The sequence below is a fragment of the Barbus barbus genome (genome assembly GCF_936440315.1).
Source record: "Barbus barbus genome assembly, chromosome: 11".
NCBI lineage: Eukaryota > Metazoa > Chordata > Actinopteri > Cypriniformes > Cyprinidae > Barbus > Barbus barbus.
In genome coordinates, this window is record NC_136739.1 from 31,873,722 (window position 1) to 31,898,689 (window position 24,968).

A 24,968-nucleotide genomic window follows, 5' to 3' on the forward strand; every position below is an offset into this window, starting at 1 on the left:
ACTAACCCTAACACAAAAGTCTTGTCAACAAATGTTCTGTATGTGTTTTATGGCCTTATTTCAGTGACTTTAAAATGGTAGTTTTTCACTCAGCATGCATCAACATTGTTTTCTCAGAAACACAATCATGTCCATACATGCTGCTCTCATATCATTGTAGCCCAGTTTGTGCTGAATACAGTGTGTTATTAAACTTTAGCCATTAATATGTTTATAAGCAACTGAAAAAAGCACAAATGTCAGGGCATGTCAAGACATCTCCAGGGCCCCAAAACACCCTCAGACCCCACGGGGTTAAAATATAAAGTAGAAATAAAAATCTAAATATTAGATTTAAAATTATATTATACTTGCACTTGAAAAAAATAGACATGCTAATAAAATAATAATAAAAAAAATTACAACTTTATTTGCTAAAGCAACATTTCTGATTTTCATTGTTTAACTTGATGTACTAAAATAACTAAAACTATAATAAAATTCATAAAATGTAGCTTGAAAAAAACATTTACTGAAATGAATTAAAATTTAGTACATAAAATATATATATAAAAACCTTGTTTTATTTTCAAAACCATTCAAGTTTTTAGGGCAAGATTATCAGTGAATAAAATCTTCAATTTGATCTGTTTTGAGCACCGCAATTCTGTCAATAAAAATAGCACTTTCTCTTCAGTCAGTAGATGATTTCCAGTGTTTTTCCCTCCATGCATGTAAACACAGGCTGATTTCCAGTAAGGATGTGGTCAGAGATGTCAGTGCAGGAGCGGACAGCTGTTACTCAGAGCTCAGGTGATGCATCAACATCTGGCCAGTGTCAAAACAAACACCACACAGCTGCTTCCATTCACCAATCAGCGCAAGGAGAGGATTCATTTCAGTGTTTGTCTGTTCATAACTCACCATTTTTGGGACGTTTCTTCTCGTCCCGTGATCTTCTGGTCTACAGATGTGGCTCAGGTTTCAATGCATGTCTGTGGGATCCATTTAAATGTCAAATTTAACGTAATCATTTTGTGTTGGGACAACATCCTCCCTATATGATCATGAACATAGCCGTCTTTAACATGCAAGTCATTTTTACTTATTATCTGACAGAAAAACTCATATTGACATTGATAAGTTGGTTCAACAAAACATTTAAAAGACAGTTGTACCGTAACTGCATAGAAATAATTCACTTAATTTAACCAAAAAGGGGTTTTGAGCATACCATTTGATGCATCATTCATGTTTTTAATACGAAGCGTTTCATAATATCTCTAATATTATTAATTTTATGAGCAATAGTAGTAAACAATACTAATAAAATGCCAAAGAAGTGTCTATATAATGCTGCCTTCAGCTGTAAATATATATTATCTGGTGCATTCACATCAGTATGAAGACGATTACTCAAACAGAATGCATTTCTAACATAACATTTTAGTTTTCTATCCTGTTTCTGTCATGTTTAATGCTTTACAGAATTATTAGTTTCATAAATCAGCATCAGCTACTGTAGCGCATTATTGCAGTTAAAGGTTAGAAATGAAAGGCATTCAGAAAGTGTTGAAGTTCCTCTCTTCAGCTGCGAGGTTGAAGGGCAGAGAGTTGAGCTCTTACTGAATCAAGGGAAATGTCATTCCCAGAATGCACCAGAAAATGAAGATTTACGCTGACCCTAAAGCAGCACCGTTCAAAAAAAAGAAAAAAAGAGCTTATTTTTTTAGAAAGGTTTTAATCAATGTTTAATGAGCTAAATTTCATAAAGCTTCATGCCTTTCAGCTCTTGGAGAATTTGTGAATACGTGTGCATTTATTTAGAAAAACTACAGGAATAAATCGCCACATGTCAGGCAAAACAGCTAATAAACATTCAGCTTTAGTTATGAATTCATCACAATCACAAACAGAACGAAACAGAAAAGGGTCATTCGTGTCAAACGCCAATCTTATATCAAACTTATAGATTAATGTATAAAACGCCCAAGAAGTGAGGATGTTTTTGATAGATGATGAACTAAACTCCCAAAATGCAACTGAAGGAAGGAAACGAGGAAATGCATTATTAGCCTGATGCATACAGGGGAGCTTCAAGAAATAATTCAGCGTAATATGAAAATTATGTTATTATTAACTCACCCTCATATCATTCCAAACCTGCATGGGTGTTTAAAAAGATATTACAGCTTGTATGTCATATGGATGCGTTATGGGTTTTTTCGACTATAAAAATTCATGTAAGAGCAGCATGAACATTCTTCAAACTATCCTCTTGTCTTTGTCAGAAAAAAAAGGGGTAGCATGCAGATTTTAAAAGAATAATCCATCCAAAGATGAAATTTGTCATCGTTTATTCACCTGTGATGTTTGCAAAGCTGCAGGACTTACTTTCTTCTAAAAGAAGGTAAAAGAGCTTTGGTTCCTATCGACTTCCATTGTGTGGCCAAAAATATAATGGAAGTCAATGGGAGCTGAAAGTATTTGGTATTTGGTATCTTCCTTTGTGTTCAGGGTTTGCAAATAGTTTGGGAATGACATGATTTTTGGGTGAACTGTCCCTTTAAATGATACGAGAGTGACTAAATAACATAATTCACATGAAATATTCCTTTAAAAATAATAATAAATAGGTTATGCACATCATTTCCTCCACCGGTAACAGTTATTTGCTCTCATATCTTTTATCCTTGAGAAATCTGCCTGGAGCACACAGCGCCTCCCAGCGGATCATGTGTGTTTGTGCCAGACCGACATCTGTGTGACCGAGCTCACAGCTTCAGCACAGATGCAGCTTCATTTCAATCCGTACAAACTCATTTAGCATCGAAACAGAAACTCCAGATCAAGCTCTGCAGCGGAGCGTCTTTAGTGTTCAGGGCTCGGAATGGGTCGCGTTCTGTCTTTAGATATAAACACGTGTTTATCTCCAGAATCTTCTGGAAGCTTTGGGAATAATTTCCCAGCGCTGACGTGGTCCGAGGGACGAGTCCAGGGCTATTTCACAGACAGCAGCAGATTTATCTAGATGGCGGGAGACAAAGAAAGATTCAATTTCCATATGTCCTTATTTGACCTTTGATTATAAAATGGATATTTACAGCCCTCCCCGCTAACAGGAAACATTCCCAGAAACGATTCTCTCAAAATGATCAACAAATGTTCTTCAGTACCGCTCGTTTAAAATAACATTTATACATCATTTTCTCTCAAAGTTACAAACATCCTTCTAGTACCGTTTGTAGAACTAATAACTCTCTAAACGTTAGCACAACCATATTATTTATATATTATTCACGGAAAACCTGTCTCTCGAAGTTCTTCCAGTAATGTTAGTAAGCATTTGTTTCATCTGGTCTTTAATAACATTCTCAAAACATTATTGATATCTCATATTCTTTCAAAGTTATGAACTTCCAGAAGAACTGTGGCAATGTCTCCAAGACGCTTCAAGAAACCGCTTTAAACACAAAGGATGCTCACACCAAATGTTGATTTCATTTAGTTAATCAAAGCTAATTGATAAAGAAAATCTATTTTTGACAGCACCCTCATTTTACAGCATTTTTACACAAGCGCCTAAAACTTTTAACAGTGCTGTATCTTTGCAGGTAGCTTTCATGAAGCATCTTGGAGACGCTGCCACAGTTCTTCTGTCTCTAGTCTGTCTCAGTTTGTTCTGTTTCTTCATGCTATTCCAGACAGACGGGATGATGATCAGATCAAATCAAAAATCTGACTGGATTAATACAATTAATGGCAAAATGAATGTTTGGATAGAAATAACTGACTTAAAACCATTTTTAGCTGCTGATAATACTAGTGTTGTAATCATTTTGGTCAGCACTGTATATTGACAGGCAGGTAGCACAGCCTATCGTAGCCCTCGGAAAGAGGAATATGATTGGACGAACATTTTATGGCCCTATGCCTTCCATATAATTACATTTAGACCACTGAACTTAGTGATTGCTATCGGGATGCGAAGAGACTTTTAACCAGCATAACAGAAAATGCTTTTGAAGCAAATCACCAACCCTGCCTTTAACGAAGTGGTAATCAGTCTTCGACCCAATTCCAATTAGACCAATGTTTTAATGTAACTGACTTCAAACAGTTGACCAATCTTGCAGAAAACACTACAACTTTTAAGACTATTTTAAACAGTTTATGCAAACGGATATTGGGTTTTAATAACATAAAAAAAAACATTATAAGTGAAGTGACATATTGCCAAGTATGCCTTGCCACAATTCTGTCTCTGAGCTCTTCAGGCAGTTCCTTTGACCTCATGATTCTCATTTGCTCTGACATGCACTGTGAGCTGTAAGGTCTTATATAGACAGGTGTGTGGCTTTCCTAATCAAGTCCAGTCAGTATAATCAAACACAGCTGGACCCAAATGAAGGTGTAGAACCATCTCAAGGATGATCCGAAGAAATGGACAGCACCTGAGTTAAATATATGAGTGTCACAGCAAAGGGTCTGAATACTTAGGACCATGTGATATTTCAGTTTTTCTTTTTTAATAAATCTGCAAAAATGTCAATGTTTTTCTGTCAATATGGGGTGCTGTGTGTACTTTAATGAGGAAAAAAAATGAACTTAAATGATTTTAGCAAATGGCTGCAATATAACAAAGAGTGAAAAATTTAAGGGGGTCTGAATACTTTCCGTACCCACTGAATATATATATATATTAATTTTTTTAAATTAATTTTTATTATAATTTTTCTAGTAATGTTAGTAGAATGTTCATTCTAAGTTATCTGGTCTATAATAATAACGTTCTAAAAACATTATACAAAAAAAATATAAATTTTTCATGAAACATTTTAGTTGGATATTTGTCTAACCTTTTTTTAAATGTTATTCCTTGCTGGCTTCAAATGGTTCAGGGAACATTCAAATGTAACATTCCCAAAAATAAGGTTCTCTAAACATTAGTACAAAAACATCTCTCAATGTTACCAACTGACATTCATCCTGTAACGTTATTACTAACTAGCTGGTACTAACTAGTTACTACTACTACTCAGACGGCTCTTAGAAAATTCAAAAGAAACATTTCTACAATGTTTGCAATAAGATGAAATGGAACGTTCCCTTAATGTGTTCTCTAATGTTCACAAAACCAAAACCACACAAGGGTTTGAAAGTTATTTAGAGGTAACATTTTCATAACTTGATGGGAACGTTGGAAACACATTCTGGGAAGATATTTGTGTTATCCGGGTGTGATCAGCACCTGTTCTGTGGAGGGACATGCGATGATCTGCAGGTCTTCGCCGCTGTACTCCTCCTGCAGTAACGCATGCAGTCTCTGGAACACCTGCTGGACGTTGTTCTGAAACGACATGTGATCGACTGGATTCAGTGCACTTCTTCTTATCATTATCCTGCTGGGTGAGCATTGCATCATGGGCAATTGACCCTTTGCTTAGCTACGCCTTAAAAAGTTAATGACCAATTCTACCCTAGCAACCGTTGCCATTTGCCATTCTATAAGACAAGCGTTTTGAGATTTCTCCATATATCCTATCAGTGTGTCTGGATGGTTTTAAAGTGGATTTTCAGGCTGTTGTTATTGTTAACCAAGACAAAAAAATTGAAAAACATTAAATGTTAACAGAAATCAAATAGAATATAAACTAAAACTAAATGAAAACAATAAATTTTGCTGTCACAACTAACTAAAATAAAAGTACTAAAATGACTAAAAATGAAAACTGAAGAAAAAAACAATCTTAACAGGCATTAAAAACAACTAAAACACCCAACAAAATTACTCAAATTAACTAAAGTTAATTTACTTAAATTAAAAACTAATTCAAATATTAAATACTAGTATCAATACATTCAAATATTAATAAATAACAAATGAATAAGTACTTCTTTTCATTTGAATAAATCCTAAGATAGTCCAGTAATGATACTGAAATAAAACGGACTGAAAAGTGTATTTCTGTATGTTCTGTACAGCTCCAAAGGGAGCAAAGTTTAGCAAAAGGTCAGAATAAACCCAGACCTGATTACATAATTACAGTGGGGCAAATAAGTATTTGATACACTGACGAGTTTTCAAGTTTCCCCATCTGTAGTATTTTACGATTCGGTTTAAGAAATACAAAGCTGTAAACAATGTTAGGAAAACAAGACAGGCGGATACTCACCCTGACGGGCTTGAACAGGATGAACTCCGTGTCCTTATTGGCCAGATATAGAGACATGCTCTGTAAGGTGCCAGGCAGCTTGTTTTTCAGGATGCGATAGGTGGCCATCACAATGTCATTGATTTTGGCTAAGTACAGAAAACACATTCTCATTAAAACAACACACCCAGTCATACATCTCTGTTTATGAACATCATTTCTGCCTCATTATGGTGTAATTGCATATTACAAAATCTGTCAAAAATATGTAGGGGTTATATTTCACCCCAAAATTGAAAAAAAAAAAAAAAAAATTACAAAATTAAGCATACTGTATTTTCAGGTATTTTCATTTTTACAGTAAATTATCATTAGTGTAATGCAGAAAATGTAAATAAAGAATTTTTATAGTATATAGTGCCTTAAATTCATGCTAATTTAGGAAAAAAATTAAACTACTTTAACAACAAAACCAAATATATATACCATTTGTATTACTGTATTTCAAAAGAATAAAATTAGAAAAATAAAATTATATTTTATATTTATGAAATATTTTTTATTATATATTTATATATATATATATATATATATATATATATATATATATATATATATATATATATATATATATATAAAATAATATTAAACATTATTTATGTAATGTAAATATATATAAAGATGTAAGATAAATTTGATTAATAATACAATAATAACACTACTAATAAATATGATATTTTTAATACATATTATTAACCATGTTTTCATGAGATTCAAACAATCATCTTTCTTTGTTCACATTAATATCAAGTAATATGTGAATTATTAGCCTTTTACACATCGATCAGTGAAATTCACACTTCAACAATATATAAGTGTTTCTAGCTGCGCAGCAGATCATTCAGTGTAATCAAACAGCTAATTATCAGGTAATTAGAAGTGGATGAAACATTTAATTGGCGCCTCACCCGTCTGAGCCCAGGGTTGCTGCGAGAGGTTGTACGTCGGTCCTCCTTGAACAGCCATCGTTTGTAAAGCTGCTACCTGTGATTATAAAGAGTGATGGGTTCAGAGAGGAGAGAAGCTTTGCTTTTACCCCAAAACATCAAACTGAGCTCAGAATTATACAATGTTAAGACGAAATAAATCAAACCACATTTTAACTTGAAATATTTCAATAATCTTTCAAATAAAACCATTAAGCTGGACATACACCTTCACAATGCACTATACATCTCAGTTCATGCAATTGTTTGCAAATAAATTTTTGCCTCATTATGGTGTAATTGCATGAATGTCACAAATTGTGTCAAGAATACGTTTTGGGGTTATATTTCACCCCAAAATCAAATGAGAGAAAAAAAAAAATAATAATAAAATAATAATAATAATAATAATATATATATATATATATATATATATATATATATAAAATATAATATGTATATTTTACATAATGAAAATAAAGCACTGCACTAAAATAAAGCACTATATTTTCAGGACATATAAAATTTCAGCACATTTGTACAATAAATTCTCATTAGCGTTAAAAAAAACTAAACTAAAATATATTTCATATCATGGTAGTATGTAGTGCATTATGCTAATTTAAAAACAATTTTAAAATCAAACATACAGTTTATATTACTAAGTTTGTATTACTAAAAATATAATTTGTATAATGCATAACAAAATTATATTTATATATTACCATTACTGATTCCAAATTATATAAAAAAAAATAGTTAGTAACATTATCCTTTACATTACACATTTCAGGTAATATAATCAGACTATTTTTGATGTAATGTGTTTATCACATTGATTTAAACATGTACCATATTGATATGAAAATACAAGGAGACAACAAGAAGTACTATAATTTACATCGTGTCAAGATTTAATGGAAAGCTAATTTAATAAATGAAATCATAAAAATGTTAAATGACGTCTTTCAATCAAAATAAAAGACTTTCAATGAAATATTATACCTGTTAGTCATGTGACATTGTGAATAATATGTAAACATGTAATCCATAAAAAGTAAATGTAATCTGATTACTAGTATTTCAAATATTCCAAGTAATAATTAATTTTTGGAATCTGATAGCGTAATCCAGATTACATGTAATCGGTTACAACCCAGCACTGTTGCCGACCCATAATGCTCTGCGGGAGTGAATCTTGACCTTAGTGAGAAACTCCTCCAGGTTTCCCACAAACATGTGCGTCTGCTGCTGAATGAACTGCTCACAGATGGACTTCAGGTGCCGATCCACTTCTTTCTTCGAGTCGATGTAGTGCTCTTTTATCTCCGGCGTACCCTGGTGTGAAAGCATTAGCTTATGATGAGTGATTCAAACACAAGCCATTAATCATTCACTATGGATCAGCAATCAGACTCTGAAGAGCAGGAAAGAGCTGACGATACCTCCAGCAGAAACTCAAGGATGGCGTTATGGCTGTTCAGACGGAAGTAGTTGGGCACAGCCCTGGGGTTGAAGAATTTGAAAGCAGCGTCTGAGGACGGAGAAAAACAAATGTTGTTCTGCCATCTGGAGGCGCTTTACTGATATTACACGCACATTTCATCAGTTCACAGTCACTGACTTCCAGTATACACTCATTATGCAATTCATTGTTTCTTTTCTGTGAATTTCATTCAAGTTTTTAAAAAAGGACACCCTGGACTTTTCAAATATAACTTCCTCTGCTTGGTTTTTAAAAACCTGACATTGTATTTCAGCAATTCGGGGTCAAAAAGACAATTTTCATCTGAGATTTGGAGCCAAATTTCAGGAAGATAAAAATAACTTCAGAAAGATGGCAGCATCATTATTTTACTTTTGCGGAGAGATTGGTAGGTCTGTTAATTAAATCTGTTAACTTTAGTTGAATTATATGCCAAAGGTGATGGAAAAATGTTTTTCCGCCAAGGTTTGCATGCCTGTAACTCCACAAGTATTAAAAGATATCTTAATATCCTTTTAAATGTTGGTTCTTAAGAAACATTTCTTTTGGTATCTTTATTTTTAAGCCCCAATAGTTTTCAATTCCAGAGATATGTGGACCTTAATGTGGCACCTGACTATTTTGTAGAAGAGGGTGAAAATGACGAGATTTGGAGCCAATTTACAGGCTTTGTAAATGATTTCAGAAAAATGACAGCATCATTATATTATTTTCACACAGAGATTGTTAGGTCTATTAGTAAAATCTATTGATTTCGTCAATCATTGTTGCTTTATATACCAAGAGTGACAGTTCACATATTGGGAAAAAGCACTTTTTGTGTATTTTCTCCAAAGTTTGCAGGCCTGTAACTCAAGAAGCATTAAAGATATCGTAATAGCCTTCAAGATTCTGGTTTGTAACAAACTTTTCTTTGGGTATCTTCAATTGTATGGCCTTTTATGGTTCAGTTTATGGTCCAGATATATTAGGATCTTGATATGGCTCCATGAGTAAATCACCACTTAATCACAATTACCACTATTTATGTCTGTCTTTCTTCAGTAAAACATATAAACAAAATAAAACATTTTGAGTGTCTGAAATTGGGTTGATTTGACATTAAACGAGTTACCCAAAAAACATGAATTTATGCCAGTGTTTACTCCTATTGAGTAAATATTACATAAAACAAGACATTCTGTATTATCTTTCAGAACATCAACAACAACAAGATCCTTGAAGCAACACACACATTCATGCACGTATAAAGGGAATGTCTTATTTTTTTTGATATTTATGTTAAAATGCTGAAAAACAAAGCTTCTGTCAGTGCTGTGAACATCTATAAAAAAGAGCAACAACCATTCAAATCCACCCAAACCTCACAAAAGCATGGCTGTTACCTCTAGTCTTCCTCAGATCCAGAGAGATCTCTTTAATGGCGAAGTCTGCGTGGAACGGGGCGATCTGCTCGCGCATGATGAGGAGATGTTTGATAAGGAAGAGCTGCCCATCTATTTGAGTCTGTGAAGAAAGCACAGAGATCCACACACTGTTACTCTCGGGAACCAATCCTGCCTCAGCCAGAGTTTCTGATTCTGATAAAGCTTCTCATGCAGGAATCCTGTGTTTTTTACCAAATGTTACACAAATATATACCAAAACATATGCAAAACATAATATTTAAAAATCGCAACTGTTTGAATGTTTATATAGTGACATAATCTATATTATCACCCAGCAATATATTTAAAGTTGAATAAATAGTACATCAAACTGTATTTGCATAGATACACAGTACTTACATGAAACAATAAATGCTGCATAACAAACATCGGCTGTGTGATTGCTTAAATGGCTGCAAAATGTAACTATACTCTATACTATATAAAGTTGTATATATATTATATTTAAGTTTAAACACATATAGTGCACTCATGTAAAGCAGCATAAAGTATATTGTAAATCTCAACTGTTTGATGGTTTATATATCATTGCAAAATGTAACTATTATCATCTAGCCCTAATCTGCTACATGTGACAAGGTATGAAGATATTATAAACAATAACTTCATGATTTTATGTAAAGCTGCTTTGAAACAATGTGCATTGTGCAAAAGGCAATAAACAAAAATGGTAAAATGTTTCTGTTATTAACAATAGTGGAATAAATTTCTCAGGACACATAATTATAAAATAAATACATACATTAACAAGAAAAAAGACAATTAATGAAAAAAACAGTTTCTGGGTTTACAATAGAGGAGTGAATGTCTGATTTCTGACTGATATACAGGTGCATCGCTCACCTTGTCCTTCTGAATGATATCCGAGGCTTTGAGCAGAGACTGGATGCAGGCAGACAGAGCTTCCTGTGACAGACCCTGAAACACCGCCCTCTACAGGACACACCACACAAAACCATCACTCACTCGCTCCTCTCATGGCATCTCAAACCACATATTATCTTCCGTCTTTTACAAGGTGCATAATACCATAACCGCTCGTTAATACAAAAACAACAATACTTCTAATACTACTACTAATGGTTATTTTAAAAGAAGATTTAACTTGTTTTTGTCCAGTTTTAATGACTTTGTTGTGTGTTTTTGTAATTTCATTAATTTTCGATTTCTAGATGTCTATAGTTTTTATACATTTATTTAGTTGCAATTATTTCAGTACTTCAGGTTAAAGAATTGTTGGAATCTAAAATAAATGACATGTAATTATATTATATTAATTATATTTAAAAAACGTAAACTTTGTGAAATAGTATTGCAATTTAAAATAACAGTTTCATATTTTAATATACGTTAAAATATAATTTATTCCTGTGAAGCAAAGGTGAATTTTCAGCATCACTCCAGTTTTTTTAACATTTTGTCATCTTTTATTCATCCAAGGGTTATTGCAGTTAACTGAAACTAATACCATTTTCATTAAATGAAATAAAATACGCATTAACTGGTAAAAAAAACATATATAATGTGCATTTTATTTCATGTAATGAAAATGGTATTAGTTAACTGCAATAACCCTTGGATGAATAAAAGATGACAAAACGTTCATGTTTGGTGCTCTATCAGCAGCATTAAGATTTAATTTAGATTTTGATTAAAATATACTAATTTAATTAACCACAAGAGCAGATAAATCTGATCCTAAATTATTGATTATTCTTAATACATATTAATTATTAAAACAGTGCCATTGGGAAACTATAGAGTGGTCTTTTTGCATTCATAAATAGTTAATTATTAAATGAACATGACTGTTAATTTTGTAATGATGAATTAGGCAGCGGCGGTGGTGTGTAATACTGACGTCTATGCAGCGGTAGAGTTTGGAGAGACACACGAGCGTCCGTCTGACGGTGGGATACCACATGCCGTGAAGATCTGCAGGAGAAACTGTGCTGTGTGAGCGCGGATCTGCAAGAGAAACACAGCGTACGGTCAGCGCCGTCCACCACGAGATACTGATTACAGAAGCTGTGTCACCACAAACACACACCAGAGCTGATGAGCTGCTTATTATCAGACTCCTCCAGCTGCACGTCAGAGAAAGAGCTGCTCGAGCTCAACTTCATCTGCTCCTCCTTCAGACTCTGAGCGATTTTCTGCAACAGACAGAGCAGATTCACTCTTCAAAACACTGAATAGATTTACATTTGCATTAAAAAAAATATTTAAAAAAAATGTTACATTAATATTATATTAAAAATTATAAAAAAATAAATACATTTAAAAATTAAAAAATAAATGCAAACTGAAATAAAAATAAATACATTACAAAATAAAAATAAATATACTTAAAAAGAAAAAGAAATAAATAAACTATTAAAAAATAAATTAAACAATTATAAACTAAACAAGAAAAATGTACAATAAAATAAAACTACAAAAATATCCACATTTATAATTGAAAAATTAATTAAAATATACACAAATAAATTAAAATATTAAAATAATAAAACGTAAAATTAAAATGTATAGAAATAAATAAGTTACACAAATTTAAAATGTTTAAATTACAAAAAATAAATAAATAATAAATGCAATAATAATAATAATTCAAAGCTGGATGGATTTCCTAAAGGAAACAGCCGGCTTTCCAGGCAATACATTTTCCACAGTTTCCACATAAATTTTAGTTTAAGTTTAATATTTTTTATTTGTGTTACATACATACATAATTAAGTTTTTGTTACTTTAGTACATCAAGTTAAACTAAAAGAAAATGAGAAATGCTGTATTGGCAACTAGCTGAAATAAATATCAAAAAGCATAAAGGTATTTATCCCCAGCATTCCTGGACTAGCAGCATCTCAGAAGTGTTCAGATGTTCAGGGCTCTGTTAGCTGACCTCCATCATCTGGAGTTTGTCGGGGTAGGCCAGGTCTCCGGGCGCAGGCTTGTATCCGATGATGTCCGTCTGGATGTAGATGTGTGTCCTGTAGACCAAACGCTCCTGAACGTCCTCCAGCATCTGCTTCACCATGTTGTCAAACGCTGCCAGCTGGACCACTGAGACAAACCCACCAATCACATCTCACACACCAGCTAACCACTTCATTAGTTATTTATTATTAACGCCATCAAGGCTATGTTCACGGAGACCTCAGAATAAATTATACAAGGTATACAATTAACAAAAAGTTATTAAAGAGGTTTCAAATCTACACTAGACAAAAATTCTACAAATCAGTTAAATACACCTCTGATTAAAACCGTTGTCTATTTACATTAAAAACAGTGCAATCTAATAAAATATGCTTCAGTCATTTTTGTTTGGCAACTAAGGCATGATGGTGGTTCTTCATCTTTTAATAAATATCCACGTGTAAGTCTTGTGTGACCTAAAGACACCTTGGTCATGCCTGGATTTAAAATGAGTAAAAAATATTTTCATATAGCTTATTTTCGTGACATTTATCCCATTCCATCTGCCACATGTCATCAATATAAGAGTTTATCACAGGTTTGACATCACAGAAGGAAATCTGACACTGAAATATCCAGGTTGAGTTAACTGTATACAGTGCTATGCAGAAGTTTAGGCGGATCCAAGTTTCATGGATCCAGGATACTATGCATCCTGATAAAGTTCCCTTGAATTAAAATAGCCCCACATCATCACATAGCCTTCACCGTACTTAGAGATTGGCATGGAGTACTTTCCATAAGATCACCTCTCAATGCAAATCAAACCAGCTATTAGGCTAACTGAAATAAAACCATGCCAATCTCTAGGTATGGCGAAGGCTATGTGATGATGTGGGGCTATTTTAATTCCAAAAGCCAAGGGAACTTTATCAGGATGCATAGTATCCTGGATCCATGAAGTAACTGGCCTTTAAAAATAAAAATCTGCCTGCCTCTATGGGAATTTAACATAGGGGTGCCCAAACTTATGCACCCTGTATTTTAAGGAAGAACATTTATTTATTTACGATACATTATTCATTCACAAAGAAAATTGGTGTCCTTAAAGGTTGGATTTTTCCTAATTTTTTTAATTAAGGCATTAAGTTCAATTTCCAAAAGATGATTTTTTATTTTTCTTTTTAGTCAACTTTAGCATGGGTGCCTAAACTTATGCATAGCACTGTATATAGACGCCTGTGGTAGGAAAGGTGGTTTTACCGTTGTTTTGGACGTGATCCTCCAGCATCTCGTTCTTCAGGATGCTGCAGAGCTCAGAGAGCGTCTCCAGATGAACCACGTGGATGATCAGAGGCCTCAAGACGTCATACAGGGACAAGCACAGTTTCTCCAGAAGCTCACTGTCACAAATAATATGCTCCAGCATTATTAGAATAATATCAACATATTTAAAAGCATGATTCCGTCACAATCTGAGGTTAATAGTTCAGACAAAAACGAAAATAGAAAATAAAATAAAAAATAATAAATTGATTTATTAATCAATAAAATGATTAATAAATGCTGTAGAAGTATTGTTCATTCTTAGTTCATGTTAACTAATGAACCTTACTATAAAGTGTTACCAAATAAATATCTAAAACAAAATATAAAACAATTAAAAAAATGAATTAATAATTTAAGATAATTAAAACAAATGAATTGATTGAATAAAAATAGAGATGAATATAAAGACAAACAAACAAATACAAATATTTTAATTTATTTAAAATAAATAACTAAATAAACAAAATAAAAATGCAACTAATTAATAAAATCAAATACAGAAATAAACAAATGAATAAAAATGATTCCGTCTAACATGTTGTGCTTCATCTATTAAAGAAAATAACTGCGGGTCAGATCAGAATGAAAGTAAATGATGAGAGAGTTATGATGTTTGTGTGAAGTATTGCTTTAATCTGAAATGAGTTTCTTTACTCACTCCAGTTTGGACGTGGGTTTGGAGAAGAACTCGTTGTAAAGCTGGTGTTCGTCTTGACACACATGGACCATAAACGCACAGCCGCTGCGCACCTGAAACAGCAACAACTTCAATCATCAGCTGAACCTTATAAACCAACGCAGCGTGAGCATTTATGACATCTGGAGCAGACTTTCAGTCAAAACTGAAGCAAAACAAAAGCAAAAACGGTCATTCAGAACATTCACAACTTCTGACAAACATGAAGCTAGGGACAACAACAACAACAAGAAATTAATAACTAACTGTATCTATGTAGGTAATTTTTTTTCTACAACATCCAGGTTGTAAATTGTTTAAACAAACAAACACACGTTTCCCCTTTTTTGAAAATCACTGGACAAATGACAAGAAACAAGACATTTGTGTGTTCATTTAAACACCATCATCTGTTGTAAATAACAGAAGAACTACACATACAAAAGTCACATGATCAGGACATGATGTGTGGAAGTAAACACTTATGATATGACTAGTATGGCAGAACGTGGCTCCCTCACCAGAGCGCAGTGATCCTTGTTGTTCTGGCTGGTGAGGTCAGTGATGGAGGAGTTTATACTGGGACTGAGCAGAACTTCCCTCTGGTCCAGATAACACTGATGAATCTCATCCAGCAGCTGATGATACCTGACAGACACAGACACAGTCATGTTTCACAATGCATTTCATCTCATTACATGGCAGTTTATTTCAAAACGGCATGATTCATGACATATAAAAATAAATAAACAACATTTAAAATAAATACACAAAAATAAAAAAACTATGAATCAATAAAAATAAATACACTTAAAATAAAATAAATAAACAAAAATAAAATAAAAAGTAGAATAAATAAATAAAAGAAAATTACATAAAATAAATACAAATTATAAATAAGCAAAATGAAAAATAAATGAATACAAATTAATTAAAAATAAAATTAATAAAATAAGTGAAAACAAATAAAAAAAGAAAATAAGAAAAAACAAAGAAATCATAAATCAATAAAATCAATAAATGAAAAAAAAGTAAAATATATAAATAAAAGAAATTAGATGATAGATAGATAGATAGATAGATAGATAGATAGATAGATAGATAGATACTAAAAATAACAACACACAACTACTACAACTTTAAATTAAGATTAAAAAAGGAAAATATAAAAATCAAAACTGATTCAAAGCATTAATTAAAACTATTATAAAACAGTGTTTCCCACACATAGACGAATCTGTGGCGGTGCGCCACAGATTAAATTCCGACCGCCACAGATTCACCAACCAAAAAAAAAAAAAATCAATACCGACCGTCACATATTGCGTTTCGTTATTCTTTTGTACGCTATTTAAAACACGCAGCGAATTCGTTCAACTGCATTTCCTTTCCCTGCTCTCTCTTCATCTCTCTGTCACTCACGCGTCTCTCCCTCACACACACACACACACACACACAGACAGCCCCTCCCCTCCGTGCACACCACATCTGTCTGGATCATCTGTGGAGAGAAGACGGCTGGCGAAAGGTTATCTCGCGAACACTTTTAACACACAATCACAGATTAAAAAGTGCTATAAAATATTTTATATTCTGAATACAATAGTTTCAGTGTGTTGATGTTACTGTAAGTCCCGACCCTTAGCAAACGCGATTGCGCCTTCTTTAGAAACTAGTTAACTAGTCGCAAGTTTGCGGTAAAATGTAGGCTAGCCTAGTTGGGTTGTCGAGGTCAAAACACTATATGTAGCAGCTGTGAATCAAATAAACGTATTATAAATTATGTCGTTTCTTTACTCTTACACCAAATGTTTGCTGCTTCAATCCAGATGAGTATTGAAAAGTATTTTCCGCGACTGAAAAAGGCACGTGTTGAGGATGAGGACCATCCTGAACCGGAGGTATCAGTCTGAAACAGAGCTTAGTCCGACCAGTGTAATTAGTTATGTTATTGTTTACAATATTTTCAGGCTTCAACTAGTGCTGCTCAATCAGAAAGACAAGGTCAGGGAGAGAAAGAGATAGATTTGTTAGGCATTGAAGAAAGAGTAGGAGAGGAGGAGAGAATTAATGTAATAAAGTTCTGTGTAACCAATTATTAACAGTTTTTTTAATTATTAACCTTTAGGAATTAGGAAATCCCTTTAGGGGATCCAATCGTTCTTTTCATCTGCAACCTACCCCCCCCCCCCCCAACCTACCCTGCTGACCACCACACATTGCCTTCAAACCTGTGGGAAACACTGTAAAAGTCCCTTTGTTTTATATAATTAAAATGGGAAAAAAAATAAAAAAATTAAATATGTTCTCAGACGTTTGGACGGTTTTATATGCATAAAAATGAGAATTATCAGAAAATATTCACTCACTCTGGGATTTTGTCAGACCGCTGTTCAACTTGTTCAATGAGCCTCTGAAACAAAAACAATCATATAATAAAAACATTTAATTGAAATATTTTAATAATATAAAAATACATTTTATAATGTATATTATATATATAAATATAATATTATATTATAGAATTATGGAAGAGCCAAATAAAACAATCCGGTCTGGTGTCAAACGAGTGTTTGCACACAAGTCTTACCCGGACTTTGGGGGCCGCTGCTCTGAACTTCACATAGTAGAGCGTGAAGGCGTTGTCTGCGTTCGGAGCGCCCAGCGGGTCCTGCTCGGGTCACATTCAATAAACAAACCAGAAATGACACAATCATCTGTGATCTAATCATCAGACAGGCTTGAGTTTCTATGACACGCACCCTTTTGGTGAGCTGAGCCGTGAGGTTCTGCAGGGTGCTGACCGCGTGGCTCCTGATGAGGAGCATGGCTCTGGACAGACACTGCTTGAATTTGGTCAGATAGACGGGGTAGTCTTTAAAATGTGGCTGAAAGAAAGAAATATGAGGATAATGCATGTGTGAAAGATTGTATTGGGACACAAGAGGAGAATACTGCAACAAGCGTTTGGCTTACATGTGATGAGACGTATTCTATGCATTCGTCTAGTTTAGAAAGCATCGGGATGAAGCCCTCGCTGTTCACTGACAACGTCAGGGAGTTCAGTTTCTACAGGTAGGATAAATCTGATTAATAAAAAGACAATAAATGCATGATCAACACATTCTGGGAACAGCAGCAGAGCATTACCGTGTTTATGTTTTCCAGTTCATTAAAATACGAGAGTTTCTCTTGGATGCTCTCAGCCAGATCCACCAGCTCTGACTGTCGACAGAAGAGAGAAGACAAATATACAGCATTGATCAGTGTACATATGAACACTATTATAAAGACAATGAAGTTATTATTCTAATCTATTCTATTAAGATTTTTTTTATGTTTTTGAAAGAAGTTGCTTCTGCTCACGAAGGATGTATTTATTTGATCAACTATACAGTAAAAATTGTGAAATATTATTAGAGTTTAAAGTAGCTGTTTTCTATGTGAATATGTGTTCAACTCTAATTTATTTCTGTGATCAAAGCTGTATTTTCAGCATCATTACTCCAGTCTTCAGTGCTGTATATAATGTGGTTAAGAGGGAACGTCAGACCTGCTCCTTTAGCAGTTGTTCACAGGCCTCATGAAGCGTTCCTGTTTTTGTGGACACAAAGAGGTACTGCTTCTGCAGAGAGTCCAGGTGCTCCAGCGCAGCGTTCACGTCCTTCAGTATAGCGTCGCACTGATCCTGATAGCCGTTCAAAACATCCCGGGTCTTCCTGCGGAGGAAAGCGCAATTCATCTGAGCAAACATCAGCTTTTGGGCCAATAATGCCTTTGTCTTAAACACCCAGAAGAATGCTCACAATCATTTTTGCTGCTACATTTAAAAGGACACTTGACAGGATACAATTTCAGTTCTTATCTCACAATGATGTATGCAATTATATTCTCATGCAAGTATTTCTTAATCAAATGTGACCCTGGAGCACAAAAGCAGTCATGAGTAACACAGGTATATTTGTAGCAATAGCCAACAATACATTGTTTGGGTCAAAATTGTCTATTTTTCTTTTATGCCAAAAATCATTAGGATATTAAGTAAAGATCATGTTCCATGAAGATATTTTGTACATTTCCTACTGTAAATATATCAGAACTTCATTTTTGATTAGTAATATGCATTGCTAAGAACTTCATTTGAACAACTTTAAAGGAGATTTTCTCAATATTTAGAGTTTTTTGCTCCCTCAGATTCCAGATTTTCAAATAGTTGTATCTCAGCCAAATATTGTCCGATCCTAACAAACCATACATCAATGGGAAGATGATTTATTCATTGACCCTGAATTGACCTTATGACTGGTTTTGTGGTCCAGGGTCACATAAGGACATGAACACACACCTGTACTTAGAAGCTTCATCCTGATCCATCTGAACCTGCAGCTTCGAGAACCAGGAGAAAAACTGACAGACAGATGATGTCATTAGTCATGTGACGATGTTGATGATGTCATTCATCTTGTGCACAATAGATACAAAAAACAAATAGTCTGTGAAGACTTTCATTCATCAAAAGCGTGTCATAATCACTTTACTTCCCTACAATGTTTTGTTTTTTTAATACTAGGCAACAAACTCAGCATTATTCCTTGATCGATGACAGCTACACTGATATTAAACAATCTCATCATATATGAGGCTATAATCCCAGAAATAAAATGTCCTATTTTTAGTAAAATGTCAAAACTTTTGGTAGTTTGATAAAGAAATGAGTTGCAAAAATACAGGTCCTTTTCAAAAAATTAGCATATTGTGATAAAGTTAATTATTTTCTGTAATGTACTGATAAACATTAGACTTTCATATATTTTAGATTCATTACAACACAACTGAAGTAGTTCAAGCCTTTTATTGTTTTAATATTGATGATTTTGGCATACAGCTCATGAAAACCCAAAATTCCTATCTCAAAAAATTAGCATATCATGAAAAGGTTCTCTAAACGAGCTATTAACCTAATCATCTGAATCAACTAATTAACTCTAAACACCTGCAAAAGATTCCTGAGGCTTTTAAAAACTCCCAGCCTGGTTCATTACTCAAAACCGCAATCATGGGTAAGACTGCCGACCTGACTGCTGTCCAGAAGGCCATCATTGACACCCTCAAGCAAGAGGGTAAGACACAGAAAGAAATTTCTGAACGAATAGGCTGTTCCCAGAGTGCTGTATCAAGGCACCTCAGTGGGAAGTCTGTGGGAAGGAAAAAGTGTGGCAGAAAACGCAGCACAACGAGAAGAGGTGACCGGACCCTGAGGAAGATTGTGGAGAAGGACCGATTCCAGACCTTGGGGGACCTGCGGAAGCAGTGGACTGAGTCTGGAGTAGAAACATCCAGAGCCACCGTGTACAGGCGTGTGCAGGAAATGGGCTACAGGTGCCGCATTCCCCAGGTCAAGCCACTTTTGAACCAGAAACAGCGGCAGAAGCACCTGACCTGGGCTACAGAGAAGCAGCACTGGACTGTTGCTCAGTGGTCCAAAGTACTTTTTTCGGATGAAAGCAAATTTTGCATGTCATTCGGAAATCAAGGTGCCAGAGTCTGGAGGAAGACTGGGGAGAGGAAAATGCCAAAATGCCTGAAGTCCAGTGTCAAGTACCCACAGTCAGTGATGCTGGCGTTGGTCCACTGTGTTTTATCAAGGGCAGGGTCAATGCAGCTAGCTATCAGGAGATTTTGGAGCACTTCATGCTTCCATCTGCTGAAAAGCTTTATGGAGATGAAGATTTCATTTTTCAGCACGACCTGGCACCTGCTCACAGTGCCAAAACCACTGGTAAATGGTTTACTGACCATGGTATTACTGTGCTCAATTGGCCTGCCAACTCTCCTGACCTGAACCCCATAGAGAATCTGTGGGATATTGTGAAGAGAAAGTTGAGAGACGCAAGACCCAACACTCTGGATGAGCTTAAGGCCGCTATCGAAGCATCCTGGGCCTCCATAACACCTCAGCAGTGCCACAGGCTGATTGCCTCCATGCCACGCCGCATTGAAGCAGTCATTTCTGCAAAAGGATTCCCGACCAAGTATTGAGTGCATAACTGAACATAATTATTTGAAGGTTGACTTTTTTTTGTATTAAAAACACTTTTCTTTTATTGGTCGGATGAAATATGCTAATTTTTTGAGATAGGAATTTTGGGTTTTCATGAGCTGTATGCCAAAATCATCAATATTAAAACAATAAAAGGCTTGAACTACTTCAGTTGTGTTGTAATGAATCTAAAATATATGAAAGTCTAATGTTTATCAGTACATTACAGAAAATAATGAACTTTATCACAATATGCTAATTTTTTGAAAAGGACCTGTACATGAAATTCACATACTGTTTGTGCATATGATACAGAAATATGAAAAAGCAGTATGTTAGTAATCTATTAGTATATAGTATGCCAATTTGTAGTGTTAGTATGCATGATGAAAAGTTTGTCATAACAGATCTTTTTTTCGATGTTGTGACGTACATCTGAGAACAACAGGTTATCAAAAAACATAAAGCGTAGGGTGGGGACACATTATTCTGTGCTACAGCTTATCTTAAGGGTTTTTACTTTTAGTATAACATTAATAATACCATGCATATTTACATTTTTCTTTAAAGAAACCAAACCAATGTATAGTTGACATTTGAGGCTTAATGCTACAGAAAAGCAATACAAGTTTTTCAGGAAGAGTGCTTTCAGCTTGTTCATTTTTATATAGAAATATGGCATGCGGTTGCTTCAAACATGGTATAAAGCCATTCAAAACATCATTCAATATAAACTGTGATAACTGTAATTAATAATCGCAATTAGAATTTCAAGGGAATAATCGACAATTATGATTTTTGTCATAATCGTGCAGCCCTGTGGGCAAAAATTAAGCAGATGAATGTGAGCATCTGAAGATCTCGAATGAAGACAGTTTGATTAAAAACTACTTTCAAAATGAACCATATGCAATGATGAATTATGTGTTTAATAACATGCATTTGAAACAGATATACACTGCAGAAATAGTAAGAACAGTATGTTAGTAATCTATTAGTTTAAAAAGTAAGCTATTATTAGAGCTGCTTTAATTTGTCTCATATTTGATGAAGTTATTCTTTTGTGTGAATCTGTACTGTACAATGCACTATAGAGATAAAGGTGACTTGAACATTAGTTTGTTAGTTCAGACTAGAGCAGGGCTATTCAATTAACTTCATTTGAGGGCCGGATTATCGAATTGAACATTTGAAGGGGGCCAAGGGGGTGGGGGGCATCTAAAAAATGCATATTCAGCAGTAAAACTAATATTACCATCAGTAACATCTATAAAAGGTTAACATTAGTGCTGTCTGCCATTCAATTATTATTATTAATTTTTTTTACATTTTATTTTTTGTGTAATTAATAAAAAAAATTGACTAAATGCATATGAATATATTTGTGTTGTCATATTTTCATACTGAACTTCCAAATGAATATAGAAACAACATAACGATGGTATATTTTAAATATGTGTTTAATGGCATCTTTTTACTAGCCTATTATTAATGAAGAAGTATCATTGATACAAATAATGTTACTGTTGTCTCTATTAAAGCCATTTTCCCCCTTTAATTTTAGCCATTAATTTTAGCCATTTAATATTACAGTATAATTGAAATGTTGCATTATTTTTTAACATTTAATAGGCTTTGAAAAATATAACTTTTTATAAGTGAACTTAAAACAATCTTCACATAAACTATAAATTGTATGCATAAGCTATATTGATTATTCTTTATTCAAGCTACAAAAGCAGAGCAGTCAAGTGATTTCTCTTTTTCTTTAGTTTTTGATTTACATTAATCACAGTCTGCAGCAGGTTTCACTTTAAAAGCAGCGCTGTTTCTTTAAAAAACCCTGATGCACATGACGTGGATGTGACACATATCCAATTTTCTGCCAACTCTTTACAGTCAGTTAGGATTTTATAACTGATCTATACTGTGTTTATGAGGTACACGTATTTTTACATCATTGCGTGTGGTTTTGTCCACTGAAGCGGCTCAGTTTATGAGTGCAGCCAAACGCGCAGATTTTCAAACTATGCATCCTGCTTTGATAATAATCTTCGTCCAGTGTCGGCGCTTTTTCTCAACAGAAGTTATGACCGATAACACGGTCTTTAAACTTGTTTAAACTAACGTTAGAATTGTGGATCTCTCATAACTCCCTCACATAAGCGCTTGTCAAAACTGCCATCTATTGATGTTGTGGTCTCCGGTAGATTGTTGTTATTGCATCTCTCCCTTTTCTTTTTGGCTGGCCCGGGCCAGTGTTGCCACCTTGTGGACAAACTAATTAGTGCAAGAACAATTCAAGGCGAATGTGCAACCTTCGTACTCTTCCTCGTGCCCTGGACTAGAGTATCCGATGACATTCACTTACAACAGAATGTCTGCATTTATTTCTTTGGAACTGGACTTTATTTCTCATGAAAGGATAATTCAAGCAGAGTCCAGCTGTGTCTGACCTGCTGAGCCGTCTCGATCCGCTGGTTCTCCAGCTCCAGCATCTGAAAGCCCTGCAGAAGCACCTCCTCCGTGGACTCGGGCAGAGTCGCTGTGAACGTGGAGCGCAGAGAGCGAGACGTCAGGCTGCAGATGTCCTCGATGGGCAGCTGAGGAAACATTCAGAGCAGCATCAGCATCTCATCCCCTCTCAAAACACCAATGATTAAGAGTGAGGAACGCCTGTTGCAATGTGATCCCTAAACTGAGTTTGTGAGAAAGTGATAAAAAGGCAAATGTCTGAATGCCACTGAATGATGATTAAACAACAATGTATGGCAGCAGGAGGGTCATTCCGTGTCAAGTCAACCAGAGTTCCCCGGCTCACATTTGAGATTTTGGAAAATATCTAGTGTTTGTTTATTATTTTAAATCAAATGTATATATCATGTCATTTGTAAGTTGCTTTGGATAAAAGCATCTGCTAAATGCATAAATGTAAGTTTAATCTCGTCTTTTTTAATTATTTATTAATTTGTTTACATTTTTTAGTTTTTCTGTAAAACCATAATATCTTAGTTAAAGTGTTTTTAAACCTTACATGTAAAAGTGATATATTTTCATGTGTAAAGAGAGAAAAAATAATATTACAAATGTGTAAGATATTTAGCTGCTTTTTTCAAATTAATATAGTACTGTACACTGTTACAGAATTATTATTTAATTTTGTATTACATATTTATTTAGTTACTGTTTTTCTCCAAACTTTTCCAGGAGCCCACAGGGTTCTGCTGACAGGTTAAGCATTATTAATTCGTCTGTCTTGTTTAGCTAAACTGACTCATACTGAATGGATTACATACGTCCACACACTAACAGATCATACCCCACCTAACGTTAACCAGCCAGACTGACCGAGTGCTCATCCTGTAGTGCACTACAGAGCAGGAGTGTGTTTGTGCTGCTAGCTGACTCTAGCTAAGTTACCTCCGCGGGGAGAAGCGTGACTTCTGCGGCTGCGCGGATCTCGAGGATCGCGTCCGTCTGTTTCTCCGTTAACGGAGCCATCGGATCCCCGCGACGGTCCCAGTGTGACAGCTTCTCCCGAGTTTCCTTATCAGTGAGCTCCAGGACACCCTGCTCTGTGGACGACGCCATCATTCCCAACAACATTCGACGTCACCTAAACGGAAGCTACTTCCGGATTGGGCGGAGTCAGGAAGCAGACAACCAATCAATGAAGCGCTTTCACTTCCACGACACAGATAAATAAATAAAACCTCAACTAGACCGCATTTAATTTAAAATGTAAACACAACTAAAATAAATAGACATTTTGTTAAGAAACTCAAATGTATGAGTTTTATGAGTATTAGTTTTATTTTCCAATACACAGTGTCTAACTGTGCTATTTATTTTAGGTATGAATAATTAATAATAATAATATTATTTGTGTGTGTGTGTGTGTATATATATATATATATATACATATGTATGTATGTGTGTAAAAGTAAAAT

The 24,968-nt window shown here is 34.5% G+C and overlaps 1 protein-coding gene across 1 annotated transcript; it reads right to left on the reverse strand.

Moving 5' to 3' along the window:
* Positions 1–2,192: 2,192 nt before the first annotated feature.
* On the reverse strand, positions 2,193–24,630 carry cog3 (component of oligomeric golgi complex 3). Its single transcript, XM_079428688.1, has 23 exons — positions 24,439–24,630; positions 23,475–23,621; positions 19,324–19,385; positions 18,532–18,697; positions 18,129–18,203; positions 17,955–18,047; positions 17,741–17,866; positions 17,569–17,649; positions 17,348–17,391; positions 15,500–15,626; positions 14,961–15,052; positions 14,237–14,376; positions 12,957–13,117; positions 12,105–12,210; positions 11,916–12,022; positions 10,898–10,987; positions 9,992–10,112; positions 8,566–8,654; positions 8,324–8,458; positions 7,103–7,178; positions 6,156–6,283; positions 5,231–5,329; positions 2,193–3,006 (listed from the first exon to the last, which is right to left on the reverse strand). The coding sequence occupies exons 1-23, from the start codon at positions 24,622–24,624 to the stop codon at positions 2,980–2,982; spliced, it is 2,478 nt and encodes an 825-aa protein (XP_079284814.1). The 5' UTR covers positions 24,625–24,630; the 3' UTR covers positions 2,193–2,979.
* Positions 24,631–24,968: the final 338 nt, after the last annotated feature.

What these genes read in the sequence shown, in the direction of transcription:
- cog3 (XM_079428688.1), bottom strand. Translation starts at nt 24,624, where the DNA reads ATGTTGTTGGGAATGATGGCGTCGTCCACAGAGCAGGGTGTCCTGGAG. An exon ending in AACAACTGCTAAAGGAGCAG is followed by an intron (nt 18,204 to 18,531) that starts GTCTGACGTTCC and finishes TTCTGTCGACAG; the next exon opens with TCAGAGCTGGTGGATCTGGC. An exon ending in GGATCACGTCCAAAACAACG is followed by an intron (nt 13,118 to 14,236) that starts GTAAAACCACCT and finishes GGTTTGTCTCAG; the next exon opens with TGGTCCAGCTGGCAGCGTTT.